This window comes from Parasteatoda tepidariorum, chromosome 2 (genome assembly GCF_982258835.1).
Source record: "Parasteatoda tepidariorum strain Cologne lab strain chromosome 2, Ptep-v5.0, whole genome shotgun sequence".
NCBI lineage: Eukaryota > Metazoa > Arthropoda > Arachnida > Araneae > Theridiidae > Parasteatoda > Parasteatoda tepidariorum.
In genome coordinates, this window is record NC_141756.1 from 52,475,983 (window position 1) to 52,491,396 (window position 15,414).

Consider the following 15,414-nt stretch of genomic DNA (forward strand, 5'->3'; position numbering starts at 1 on the left):
TCTGTTTGAAATTTTTCTCTTACAAATTATGAAACCCATTTTTCAAAACAATATTAATTATTAGCTTTTTATAACAATAAAAAATTTTCGTCCATTTTCCTTGTTTAAAAAAAATTTAAAAATAATTTTTAACTTCTTCTTTATATGGAGAAGTGTAATTTAAATTCTGAGTAGAATACTATTAGTGTTCCTATTATTTTTATATATTGATTTTTTAAACTTAAATGTTTGAATGTCGAAAGTGTTTCTTACAAACAACGTTAAGGAAAGAGACAAAAGTTCAAGAGAAGGATTTTTCATAGTTTTTTTTTAAATCTTTAGCGAAAGTTTTTAATCTCTTAGTTTCACTTTAATAACTACAAAGCTTACAATTTAAAATATGAAAGAAAATCAGATTAAAAAAAGAAATTTTAAAACAATGTTTATCAAAAACCAATAAACGTTTGTGGAATACACAGTATTGTTGAAAATACCCTTAAAAAATTAAAAATTAAAGAATTATTGTGAGGTCTTCATTCTTCCAAATTTAGAAGTAAATATATGAAGTTATATTTTTAAATTCACTTTTAACCAAATATTTAATCTAAGTGTGAATAAGATTTTAATTGCTCAAAACTTTTTTGCATTTAACATTATGAGTTAAAAGTAATTGTTAAAGAATATTTGTTTAGAAACACGTTAAAAGAATAGACTATACTTCATAAAAACAGTTATTCCTTTGTTTAAAAAAAGATACAAGCAAAAAAAGCAAGGGAGAATAAATTTTATCTAAATATGTCCATTTCATGCCAGCATTTTTGTTAATTTATTATGATTCAAGAATAATTTTGTTTTCTGTATTCCGTGTTTTATTTAATTAATGTTAATTTAGTTGCAATTAGTTTAGCAAACATTTTAAGCATGTGCAAAGATTATTTGTTCATGACTTATAAAGCATTTCTGCTTTTTATTGAAATACTTTCTAAAGAGAATTTTAAGCATCCAATATTTAAGTCTCAGAGCAATTCAATTTTATATGCCAAAGTAAATATTTTATGAAGGAATATAATACTGGTAGATCAAATTATAAAAATTTAAAATTCTTTGGTAAGGATTAAAATACAAGATATCTTTAAATACCTTTATATTTCTTTCTAAAAAAATAAAACAATTTTTCATTAAGGAGTTTATTTGCATCATTTTTTTTAGAAAACTGTTTTATGGGTTTAAATTATTTTAAATAAAATGGGTTTAATTTGTTTTAAAGAAAATTGATTGACTAGCAATTTAAAAATGAACGTCATTTAAAAAGCATAAACATATTTCCATCGGTAATGTGTCAATTTATTAAAATAATTTATTAAAATGCAAATATAGTTTTACAAATATATCACACTAAAATATAATCATTTTATTTACTTGTAAGCTTGGAACTAAATCATCTGTATCCATGTTATCATCACCAAGATCCAAATTTGTTTGAAGATCAAGACCGAGATCATTACTTTGCCGATCTAAAAATAAATAAATAAATGAATAACATTTTATAAAAAAATGTATATCTATTTTAATTGAAGAAATTATTAGAAAATATAAGTGTGGATGATAAGTTATAATTTATTTAAAATGATGAAAAAAATGTCTTAAAGAAACATCTGTTGTCATTGATAGCAGCTTTATTAAAAAAAATTGATTAGAATAAATTTTCTTCCTTACAGTTCAACATAACATGCTCTTACGCCTGAAAAGTTGAGTGTTTTTGAAATGTCACTTAATTTTTCGCCAGTTAAAATTTTATCAAAATAACGAATCTTACTAAATAATGTTAGTAAATATTAATATATTCATAGTCTTTTAAATAATAATACAATGAATTGCATTTCATAACCAACAGTAATTATGTACTGTTTTAAAAAGAGGCCTGTTCCTTGAAAAGATATAAATTTAAGTAAAATATTAACTGGTTTTCAATATTTCATAAAACTTTTAATAGATTATTTTTTAGGTAAACTATTAATTCCTTTTTGGGATAAATTTAAATTATTTAATGTCAAATGAAAGGATATGATATATGAAAATAAGAAAAAATAATTTTTAAAGCGTAAACAAACCCTAAGAGGAAAATTTATATTCAAAAATTGTATTCCTGAGTTTGTTATACTGTTAAAAATTATTTTTGGTTAAAAAATCCTAAATTAACGACGATTTATTCAACTCAAATTACTTGTACTATCCCCTTAAAAGAAAGATCTTGTTGTAGCATGAAAGAATCAAGACATATTATTTAATTGTATGAGTGGTATTAAAACATAATATACAATAGAATTAAAGTTTAACTAAAGAATAATTTAAGTTTGACAGCTAAGCTCGTATGATAAAAACAATGTGCAATGATGTGCTCTATAACGTAGTAAAATGATTTATTAAATAAAGGAATTATTGAAAAATGTACCTCTCTTAAGTAATAGGATAGAGTTTTCTGTGAAATTAAAGAAAAATAAATGAAATCTTATAATTTTCAATATTATAATATATGCCATTTCTTGCAATTCCCTAAGAGAATGGTTGCACTTGGCCATCTGTGTAGAATTTCAGTGTTACAAATATTTCTAGAAAGCTATGTTTATTAATGTGCTGTATTAGAAAATAGTATACCTTTCATTGTCAACAAATATATCTCAATGGTATTTTGATTAGCACCAATGTCATAATAGATTCATTTACTTGTTGTCATATACATAGTAAAAGAATCAATACACTAACCAGATGTTTAAATAAATATATTTCATTGATTATAATTTTTTTTCCCTGGAGAAAATATTTTTAGGTTCAAATTAAGCAAGATGTGAAACGATACTAGCAGAGCGACATTACAAAATTAAAGAGTCTTATGGTTGTAGAACATGTCAGGTCTGAAAATCAGATTTAGACTGTATAAAAAAAGACATTGTTTTTTTACTGATGATAACAAAATAAGAGAAAATCATCATAAAATTGCATGGAAACAATTATAAACTTTATTCGATGGTACAAAAATAATGTTTAAATAATAAGATATAGATCACATGGAAAAAATGCTTAACTTATTTACCGCTGTCAATAAAGTAAATTTTGGTTGGACAAGAAAAATATGGAATACTTTTTTTGTCGATGACAAGAAAATAAATGCAGTATTAAATTAGACAGTAACAATAACTTACTTTATTACCAACTGCACGAAAGTATTGTGCAGATGATAAGGGCGTCTATATGTTATTTTCTTGTATTTTCTGTTATCACATTTTCTGTATTATTGAATTTATTTTTTTATAGACTTTAAAAAATTGGCATTTCTTTTTTTAATGTTTCAAAAAATTATTACAATAATGGTATCAAATAAGTCTTCTAAGATTGAAAGCACACTCCAATTTTTAATACTTTTTTTAAAAATTAAATTAAATCAATTGCGGATAAAAATTTATTTCAAATAGCAGACAATATATTGAAACCTCTATTGAAAAAGTTATATGGAAGTGGCACATTAATGTGGCAAAATAAAAAGGGTCTGTTTTCTCTAAATTAATTTATTGATCATGTAATAAATGGGAACTTATACAATATATACAAATTTTTATCCTACATGACATATTTTTTAATTATATTAAAATTATCTAAAAGAGGATAGTTTACACTTTGTGCGACATAACAGCGTAAATAAAGCAGAAATACAGGTACAGAAGTGTACATTCTATAAATTTGGTTCTATAGAAAGGAACCTTTCTCAGTTTCTAAGAGGCTAAGCATCAGTAAGGAAAAGGGACTGGACAATATAAAACTCTATCTTGTTCAGCTTCGTTTCTCTTTCCCTCACGCGTCACACAGTTTTGCACTCGTTGGACAAGCTACTTTTTTTACTGTCACTTGGTGCTTAGACACTGAGGATGGTTTCTGAGGATGAAACTAAAGTATGATCATGTCTGTACCTGTAGTTGTGCTTTATTCAACTGAAATAACTACTTTCACCAGTAAATAAATTTCAATGCTTGTAAATATTGCACATCAAATAATACATATTTGTCTGAATTAATTCACAAAGTTAGCAAGAGTAGTCATACCTTCCACATCGTCTAAATTGCTAAGAAAATCTTCTGGAGTGTGAGGAAGGCTGTAATTTGGACCTAGTCCCAAACCACTATCAGCACTCTCTTGTCGGGAATGGAAATCAGTTCCTCCATCCAAAAACAAGTCCAAATTAGTGGACACTGGCGGAAGATCTGTGGATCCCGTGGGTGAGGCTGCTAATGTCAGCTTCTCTCCTAAACTTTGCCTTAACAATATCTCTTGCTGAAAAAACAAACAAGAAGTCATTTAAAAAAAACGATTAAAACAGCACACACTAAGAAACTAATTTTGGCCAAAACACCAGAGTATATTACAATTTATCGCGTTCCTGGCTCCATGGAACACCAAAAACTCCAGTGATTTTCACCGAAAGGCTTTGGCAATGACTTTTTGGTAAATTTAACAATAAAATATGGTTTTTATTACCGTGCTGTTTGATAATATATGTGGTAAAATTTGGTAAATTTAACCAAGAGTGGGTAATTTTAACAGTACTAAGTTTGAGATGACGCTTAATAGTATAGTTTGAGTACAGTTCATAGATGAGTTTATAAATAGTATATGGGATGACGCAAAAATATTCAGTTTAGTAATTTCCATTTTATTTGATAAACACTTGTAAACTTTGATTCTCGTAAATTAATAGATTTTTTTACCTATGCAAGCTATAAGTTAACATTTAGCAACATTTTAAACAATGAAAAATTTTCATTTGTAAATGTACAAATGTCTGGACAGGGCTTAACTATATCAGTATCTTAACTGTCACACACATGGGCTGTCCCAACAACATAAACTAGAAACATAGAGGTGGTGGGTTTGAATACAACTGTAATTCCAGATAGGACTATTTATTCATTGTTACGGACACATATGAGGCTGGGGTAGCTGAGTGGTTAGAGAATTGAACTATTGAGTACATAAAATCAGTGGAATTGAAAGTTCTATGGTCGGTAGCTGAGCAGTACTATGGTTGCAGGGATCTGGAGAAATTTCCTTTCTCTTCAGATCTATGTCTAAATTGAGAAAGTGACCTCACAAATTGTGATGAATTGTCTTCTGATCATAGTCAGGGATGTTTTCCAGACCATTGCCAATTGCCCATTGAGCAGCTCTAGTGCGCCGTAAATAAAGCAACCATCTACCTACGCACAAATACACAGTGTTGGAAAATAAACGATGGCTTTTCATTCCATAAAAAAACGATATTTGAAATGGAGGTAGTGGGTTTGAATCAAAGCCTAGCCATGGGTGTGTTGCAGTAAATAAATAAATTTGGTTTGGATACATACACAGGCTCGTGTGTTTCATGCAAAGAAAGGCCAGAATTTTTGGTAAACCGTTATTATAGCGAACGGTAAAATTATCAAACAAATCGTTTAAATCGCGTGTATATTTTGGTTTAATTACCAGAATTATGGTTTCTCTTACCAGAAATGTTTTTACCATACAAGTATGGTAAGTTTGCTAGAATTTTTTATTCCGCGTAAGGTCATGCACATTCAATATGAAACTAAAAATCAAATGACATTTTTAGGCATCAAATCACAATTTTAAAAATCAAATCACAAAATAATTTAAGTGACGAAGAAAAATATAAATGTATACCTGGCGCATAATTTCTTGCTGCCTGAGTCTAAGTTGCTCTCTCTCCATTTCTAAGCTTTGTACACGGAGGTTCTGCTGTTGTAATTGTTGTTGCTGCTGCTGTTGTTGCTGAAGGCTCATAGCAGCAGCAGCAATTGACGAAGGCAATTTTATCGTCTGAGTAGGAAGCTGTCTCAACAGATTTACATTGTTAGCACCGGGAATCTAACGAAATAAAATGTTTCGCATAAAAAATTCATGGCCACACATGCATAGCAAAAACGCCTCATTAATAAAAAATATGCACGAAATAATATTTTATTTATCGATATATTTTATTTTTTAATAATTTGAATTATTCCCTTGCAGATATCTGAATTTTACACTTCCAAAAAACAAAAATTTTAGCTTTTGAATCTTGTTTTTTATTATTAAGTATACTACAGCATTTGTACCATTCATCGCAAAAAACTTTTTTGAGAACCTATAAAATCTTAGAAATGAACTTTTTTCTTTTTGATTCCAGAAATCAAATTTGTGTCACATATACGCATTCAACAAAAAGTGCCAAGTTTTCAAAAAAAATATTGAACTTTGTAGACATATTAATCCATACATTTAATATATTTAATATATTAATATTTAAATATATGCATAATTAAATTTGCTCCTTGTACAATAAAATCCGGAACAAGTATTATATAAGTAATTTGAGGAATTATAAAGCAAATTACAAATTTTTTGATACTTTTTTTCATAGAATTTTATGAAATTTTAAGCTTTTATACCTCTAAACTATGTAATCAAATGTAACATTTGTCCAAAATCTTATTTGTGGCCAAATATGCAAAAAAATAAAGTTATTTTAAAAAATGTAGCAAACGAAATATTTTTAATCTCATGCAAGAAAAAAAGGGTTTTCATTATAAATATTGATAAAAGAATTTGATCATTTGTAATAAAACTTGACACGTAAGGTATTACCCGTAAGTTTAGCTCTCACACGAAAGAGTTAAAGTTTAGTAACATCCATTAAAAACGTCCAATTTTCATAAAGTTCACGATCTGCAAAAAACTTAAAAAAATCTTATTGTGTTATTAATAAAAGCTTAAATTAGACTTCTTTCAACAACAAAAAATTTTTTTGCTTAAAAAAGTAAACAAGTTTATAAATTATAGAATTTTAGACTTCCACTATTTTTAATAAAACTTGGTATGTGAGGTATTTCTAATATGTATAGTGGTCGCACAAAAAAAAAAATTAAATTTTTAGCAAAAATTTAAAAGAAATCTCCTTATGTTATTAATAAGTTCTCAAATTAGACCTTTTCTTTTAAAAAGAATATTTAATTTTTTAATTCAGAAAAATAAATTAACTTATGAAGTATAGAATTTTAAAGGCCTTATTTAGATGCAATACCCTATTTTAGACAATATTCAAATAATCGACGTATTGTGAAACAAAGGCAAGTCTCATTTTCGAAATAAAAGTTCTTTATTAGCTCTAAGTATGAATAAACAATCTATTTCAAAAACGTAAAAGAAAATGCTAAACCTTTTTAAAAAATGCATTATATGTTCTGAAAAAGACAAGAAACATTTCTTAAACTATAATTGAATTTCGGAGAGAATGTATAAATAATTTTCAGTAATCATTTATTTCTTTAACTAAGCATAAATATGCTCATTAATCAAGAACTTCACGATTAATTAATTACCTGTGAAGATGTTTGAGATTGTAGAGCAGCAGATACAGACATCTGAGTAGGGGCAGTTACTGTAGGAGGGTTTTGAAGGTGAGCAGCTGTATGCAAATAGAAGGATACTTTGAATAGATCATTCATACGACGACAGCATGCATTTATATAAATACAAGTATACTTTTAATACATCAAGTTTAAAAAATTAAGCTACAATTACATGCATTTACAAAAACATTTGCATACCTCAAGTATTGTTTACAGCTTAATTTAAATTACAACAGCATTTATAATTAATATTTTTTTCCTAAGTGCGTTTTACAAATAGTGTTAATGCAAATGTGTTAAAATATAAAAAATAAATAAATTTCTATTTGAAATTTGTTTTTAGGCAAGAAATATTTTTAAAATTTATTTATTTATTTTCTTCATTAAATCAAGAAATAACTGCAAAAGTTTGAATTGAAAGCTTGAATAAAATTCTCTTTAAAATCTTAATTAATTAATTTATTAATTTTTATTTCAAATTAAAAATTTCGAGCTAAATTGGCTAGATAGTAATTACGAACTGAAAGTCCAAAAATGTGTGTGTCTTGAACTATGAAACCGATATCACACAAAATTTAAGTTTTATCATTCAGAAATATCGCAATTTTAAGGGATTCACATCCTTTATACTTCACAATATTTTAGATCATGATTAAAAAATAATAACTTTGAGAAATTATTATTTTACAAAATTATCATTGGGTACTTGAATTTTAAATATGGGTACAAAACGATTTAGATTCACATTATTTGTTCCTCATATATAAGGAAATAAAATAGTAATATTAGGATGACCAAATTTTAAACTCATCACATAATATGCTATCCTATAGGAACCAATCTTTCCAGCTAGTTCCAAATCGTAATCTATCGTAAAAAAAGATTGTTTAGGAATGTTATTTTCTTAAAAAAAGAAATTCAGTTTTGACTCTGATTCGAAAAATTAAATTATTATCTGCATAATTAATTATTACTCGCGAGATAATTTTTTTTGCTTCAGGTGAGGTAAATTATAAAAAAATTAGTCTTCATATTTAAAAAACTAGTATTCAAATCAAAATTTATTAAAGTTGGAAAGTTTTTTTATATTGCATTTTAAAGAAAGTACAGAGCATAAAATAAAAAACGGAACACCCTGAATAACTTCTGATCTAATAATCGGATCTTCACGTTCTAGGACTAAATCCTAATAATTCGAGGGGGTAACTTCAAGTATGTTAATTATTTAGCGCAGACGCTATTTTAAGTTACGAAATCAGACACAAAAACGTACTTCCTCTGAATAAGCATACCTTTTTTTTCCCGACAGATTTGAATTTTGGACCCTCAAAATATATGGTGTAGTCGCAGTCTGATAAATATGGCTCCAATAGTTTGTCCGGAGAGCGGTCTAAAGCTTGAACCTGTTAATGCTAATTTTATTTTTTGACTATTTCGCTATATCTCGAGAACTATTAAAGCGAATTGGAATTACAATTATTGGAGCATTATTAAGAATTGTTATGAATTGTTATGATTGTTATGATTATTAAGAATTGTTATGTTTACAATTATTGGAGAATTATTGGAGCATGCAATTACAAAATTCGTCTATCCAGATATAATTCTATGCAAAAAATACCCGTTAATAATTATTTACTAATTTTTATTATTTTATTAAATAAAATAATAAAAATTAGTAAATAATTAATAATTTAAATTTTATATACATTTTTTATATCATTTCAAAAATGCAATTTTATATGGTAAACTACAAAATTTAAGCACAATAGGTCGAATAGTACCTGAGAAATTGAATTTTGAAAAAGTAGCATTTTTAAAATTCCATTTCTCAGGAACTATTCGATCGATTTCGCTCAAGTTTTGTACTTCGAAATCTAAAATTGTATTTTTTTTTAATAACATATGAAATTGCGATCCTTACAATTCAAGAATATTTCCACTATCGTTAAATAAAGTAATGAATAATTACTAAATGTTATATTTTGCATAGAATTGTCTTTGGCTAAACGATTTTTATAACTGCATGTAAAAATGGTTCGATTGGCTTAAAACATTCTCGAGATATAGCGAAATATGCAAAAAGAAAAATTATCATAACAGGGTCCAATGTTTGGACCGCTCTCCTGGCTAAAGAACTGGGACCATATTTCCCAGATTGTAGCTAATACCTATATTTTGAGGGTCAGAAATCCGAATCCGTCAAAAAACGGTATTTTTATTCAGAGAAAGTACGTTTTCGTGCCTGATTTTGTAACTGAAAATACCGTATGCATTAATTAATTAGCTTCTATAAGGTCACCCCCTTCGAACTATTAAGATTGAGTATTGAACCGTGAAGATCTGATCATTTGATCAAAAGTTATTTAGATTGGTCTGTTTGTTTATTTTGTTTTGGCGCTGAACAAAATATTATACTCATTGCAATAAAGCTAAATTTCTTAAACATTTGGTATAAGCTTTGTGTAAATATTTCTTTTTCTCTGTTATTTTGTTAGCAGATGGAACAGTTTTTGTCTATCTATCCAAAGAACTCTTCTCGCCACACTGTCAGAGTCTGTCTGATCCTATGGAAACAAGAAGAAGCGCATTTCAAAGAGGACAGCTTTTGATATTTTCCTTTCCTACCCGATTTAAAACCTGTTCTAAATATTTACCCCACATCCCAACTTGAAGTATTTTAACCTCATAACCATATTCACCGACAATACTCTAGATATTTGAGAACCCAGTTACAGGTGGTAGTACCACAGCACCACCGTTAAATGAATTCGATCGGAAAGCTATTGATATTTTGGAGAATACAGCCTTTATTGATGGTCTTCAGACTCAGAAGTTAGATAAATTTTTACATTTGATATTGATTTTTTAACAGCTCTTGCTTATCCGATTCAAAACCTATCCTTAATGTTTACTCCACAACCTAACTTGAAATAATTTAACTTCGTAACCATAGTCACCGACAATGCTCTAGATGTTTGAGAACCCAGGTACAGGTGGTAGCACTACATCAACACCGTGGAGTGAATTAGATCGGAAAGTTATGGTGAATTCAGCCTTTACTGGTTTTCTTCTAACTGAGAAGTTTGATACATCTTCCACAGCTTTTGATATAGTTTGTCTATGCTAAGAACTCCTCCCGCCTCAAAATCGGAGGCCGTCTGGTGCTATGGAAACAAGAATGGCGCATTTTAAGGAGGGCAGCTTCACTCTAGGACTTACACAATACACTGAAGATATTCCCTTTTACAGGGACTCTGCACCCCTACTTGAAATAGTCATACCTCGTTACCATAGTAACCGCCACAGGTCCAAACGAATGTCTGGAGGAGTTCTAATTTTACACAAACTATACCTCTCTTGTCTCTCCGATTCAAAACCTGTCCTAAATGATTACCCAACACCCCAACTTGGAAATAGTTTAAACTCATAACCATAGTCATCAACAGTGTTCTAGACGATGGGCAAGAAGAGTTCACTAGTTAGAGAGACAGCATACTTACGTATTCTTGGGTCCAACCAACTTGTGGTGCGATCTATATGATTAATAAAGTAAACTTCACCCTCTAGTGTAGTAGCTTGCTCCCATCCTTTAGGCAAGGCACCAAGATTCTGCATATTGACTGATGCCGCCATGTTTCCTGACGTTAATTTCTTACGTGGATCAACCCATGTCGTTGTTTGTGTTAAATGACTGCAAAAAAGTACATTACATTAATTACAATTACATTGCATTGCATTATATTACACTACATATAGTAATTCATCCTACAGTAAATTTCTAGAAGGAAAAATAATAAAATATTATAAAAGTAGAGAAGACAATTTTATTTTATTTCATAATGACGTCTCAGAACAATATTAGCATATTTACGTTTGGTAACAAGTCAGTTATAGCGGTTGTATAAATTGCTAGCTTTTTTGTAATCGTTTCATAACCAATTTAAAAAAACCAATAAACAGCTTATTTTTTATCAGAAGTAAAAATAATGTCAATTTTTACTTATTTATTTTATTTTTCAAACTTTACATTCAATGTTTAATATAATTTTTTCTTCTTCTAAAAATTGACAAATTAGATTTGTTTTAATATACTTAAGTTATACTAATTGAATAAATTTGATCAAACTTAAATAAACCTCAATCAAGTTTGTTAAATTGAGATTTTTTTTTGGTTTAGTTAGGTTTAGTAAGCATGTGTGATCAAATAGTATAAATGTATCTATTAATCAGATTTATATATTTTTTATTTTAGTCTGTATGGTATCCCTGATTGCGTCCTACGCTTTCCCAGACTTATAACATTTTCACAAATCTCTTAATTTCATATTCAATGATTTACCTTTTTAATAACTATAAGTCATTCACAATATGCAATCATAATGTTTAAATTATGATTACCATAAAAAATATATATATATACTGGTATCTTTTACACTGTTGACCAAACTTTCATAAGACGAAGTAGTGCGAAGCATTTTTGTAAATAAAAATTTTGAAAAGAATAAAAATAAAATTTAAAATTGAACAAAAAGGCTTTCTTGAGGCCATTGTAAGTTTTCTTATAATCCGCCTCCACCCTTGGTTGAACATTAGCCGCCCCATTTCTGTTGCCTACAGGCCAATTTCCCTTTTTTTTTGCCATTGATGTAGGAAAAGTCACTAATCACCTTCGCCAGCGGCAAACACCCTCTCTTTTGTCGGCAAAAGCACTCGCGTTATCACCTGAGCTATATTTAGAGGGAGGGCAAACAATAGCGTGAAATTCTTTTGAAAATGATGGATATTTCTTACTGTAAATCTCAGAAAAGAAGGATATATTAAACTCTTTGAGTGTTACGCAATTTAGTTGAGAACATAATCACGTTACGGATTATAATGCAAGGTAAAGCTCCGGTAGGAATTGATTTTTTAAACTCTGGATGTAAGTGATTTAATTTGAGCCAGTAAATTATCCTTCAGAAATTATTCAATAACTTTTTTTTTGTTTAATTTAAGCATTGCAATTAATGCAAATAGAGCACGGTAAGTTGATAATGAATTGAAAAATTATATTTACAGAATTCAAAATTAAATAGAAAAATTATAACTGTGACAAATAGAACTATCTAAATTAAACTGAGACATAACACAAATTAAACTTTACCGAGCATGAGAAATTAAACTGAGACATAACACAAATTGAACTTCACCGATCTTAAGAATATCATCAAAATATTTATGAATATCAGTTTTGCAATTTGTAAGAAAACAAAAGATTATTTCAGTACAGTTTTTTTTCTCCTTAAGATTATATTAAAAATTTAAAATTATTACAAAAAACATCAACTGTATTAACCAAAATGAAAAATTAAAATTGTTATACACTGTACAAACTGTATTGAAATTGAATTGAGGTACTTCATATATTAAACTTTACCTAAATATTTTATAAAAATCTTGTCGCGCCATCAATTTTTATTAAGTTATTTAATTGAAATTTACTGTTATTCTGAGAAGGCGCAATTTAAGCAAACTTCATTGAAATGGAATAAAAAAATCACACAGTCATAACAAATACAAACTGACTTTAAATACAATAGAGCTGTGTAAAGTGTTCTTAACGAAAAAAACATGTTACCCAGCATACATTTTTAGATGCATTGAATGGAAAATTTACAATATAAACACAAGAAATGCAGATTATAATAACTAAAAGGAAACTTAAAAATTGCAATAATATTAAATAGAGCAAACTTTGATTAGGAAATTGCAACCATACATATATTATATAATAAACTAACTGCATGTACTAAATTAGAATTTTTGGAGTTATAAAAACTTAACTTATTGAAATTCTCGATACTGATTATAATAGTTTAGTAAAAATAACTTATAAGTCTTTTCTTTTCCTTTGTAAAAGTAATGAAGAAAAAAACAGTGAAATGCTCAGCATCATTTAAAACTTTTTATTTTTTTCCACTTAAAATGAACAAACAGTTTAAATAATGTGCCTGCAAATTACAAATTCGCTGTATTAACAGAACTTTTTTAAAAATAAAATCATAAATTAGTACAAAGATGTTATATATAATACCTTTTTCATCTTAAAATAAACAAACAGTTTAAATTATTTACGTTTTAATAACTAATTCGTTGTACTGACAGAACTTTCTTAAAATAAAATCATAAATTAGTACAAAAATGGTGTTTTTAATGCAAACATTTTTATAACATCTGAAAGAAAACGTTAGAAGATTAAAGAATGCTTTCTTTCTAGACTTAATTACTAGCATAAATAAATTGATTCTGTAATTGATTGAGACAATTTAATAATAAAAAGACACATATTTCAGGAGTTGACCTACATTGTGATAGAATCTTAATAAAAGCTTCAAGGACGTAGCGAGACAAGGAAGCAGTAAAATTTTAACAATATCGTGAAAGCAGGCAATAAAGAAAATAAATTATCCATCAAATGCATTGTACGCTGGACAACAATAATCAAATCATTCATAATCGATTATGGCTGTAAAAAAGTGAATATTTATTCATTATAGCTTAAAAAAAATAGCCTTTGTATGAGCTTCGAATTAGAGTATTATGGGCAATTAGTTTCTTTAAAAAAATACATATTTTCTGAGATGTGTTATGATAAAAAATAAATTATATCTCTATACTCTTAAGGTTAAATATTCAAAGTCATCAATATCCAGTAGATTCATTATGTTAAATGATTAAAGACTACAAGTTACACCGTAATTTTAATTTATTATTCATCACCTAATGTTAACTGTACCTCAATTATTTTATGATATAATCATAATTGAAGAAAACTTCAAGTATCAAAACATTCTGTAGAGAAATTAAAAGAGAATGAACAAGGCCGGTTATATTAAATATTACAGATATAATTTAAATTTTTCATGTCTGGAAAATGTAGATAACTGAATAATGTATCCATTAATGAATTTAGGCAGTTTCCGATTGAACATTTCTCTCTTTCATAAACACAGATTAGAGATTATTAACAACCATCAAACCCATCTTATTTCGAAATTGAACAAGGTAATTTTTTTAGTTCCTGGCATAAAATCTCAATTTTAAAAAAAGACGATCACAAACACTGTTTAAAATATAGGATAATGCTGGACGATGTTATCGTAAAAATCGGCCTTAACTATAATAATTCTTGTTAAACTACACCGGTATTGTGGTTTTAAAAAAGAACTGATATTGTGGTTCAATATTGCATCAATTTTTCTGAGTAGTGTAATTAATATTTATAGAGATTAATATCTATAGAGTTTAATATCCATAGTGTGAAATAAGTTAGCAGATTTAAGCATTAAGCGTTTATTAAAAATTTGGAAATATCCTACAATATTAAATCGATTTGTACTTCTCCAAAATAATAATAATGCTAACTATATTTCAGAATCATATTTTTTATGTTATGTTTTGCTTTCCCTGAGGTTGTTCTCTAACTGCAACACATATCACTTTGATACTGTAATTCGTCGTTAATATCCCCAGTCATTAGAAGGAGAAAAAAATACACGTTCAAATTACTTTGTTACTATGCAGAATAGCAATATCGTTTGATATTTTACGACCAAACGCTCATTTCTTAAATTAGTCATAGTCACACATTATGCAGAATAGCAATATCGTTTGATATTTTACGTCCAATCTTACAATTCTGAAATTAGTTATTGTCATATATTATGCAGAATAGCAATATCGTTTGATATTTTACGTCCAATCTTACAATTCTTACATTAGTAATTGTCACATATTATGCAAATTATCAATATCGTTTGATATTTTATGAGCAGTTCCGTAATTCTGAAATTAGTTATTGTTATATATTATGCAAAATAGCAATAACGTTTGATATTTAACATCCAATTGCGTAATTTTTAAATTAGTTATCGTCACGTACATAATGTATGATTATCTTCATTCGTACACCAACCTCACTCATTGACTACGGAAATCGTAATGGCGATTTACTACT

General features: G+C 27.7%; 1 protein-coding gene across 1 annotated transcript in view; it reads right to left on the minus strand.

Annotated features, from left to right (window-relative positions):
• Nucleotides 1-15,414, minus strand: part of LOC107442288 (transcriptional coactivator YAP1) — a 92,011-nt gene that overhangs the window by 1,797 nt on the left and 74,800 nt on the right. Inside the window, exons 2-6 of the mRNA XM_016055818.5 lie at nt 10,919-11,109; nt 7,386-7,471; nt 5,689-5,892; nt 4,074-4,302; nt 1,399-1,493 (exon numbers count right to left, since the gene is read on the minus strand). Coding sequence (XP_015911304.3) covers nt 1,399-1,493; nt 4,074-4,302; nt 5,689-5,892; nt 7,386-7,471; nt 10,919-11,109 — 805 coding nt within the window. The remainder of the gene's footprint in view (nt 1-1,398; nt 1,494-4,073; nt 4,303-5,688; nt 5,893-7,385; nt 7,472-10,918; nt 11,110-15,414) is intronic.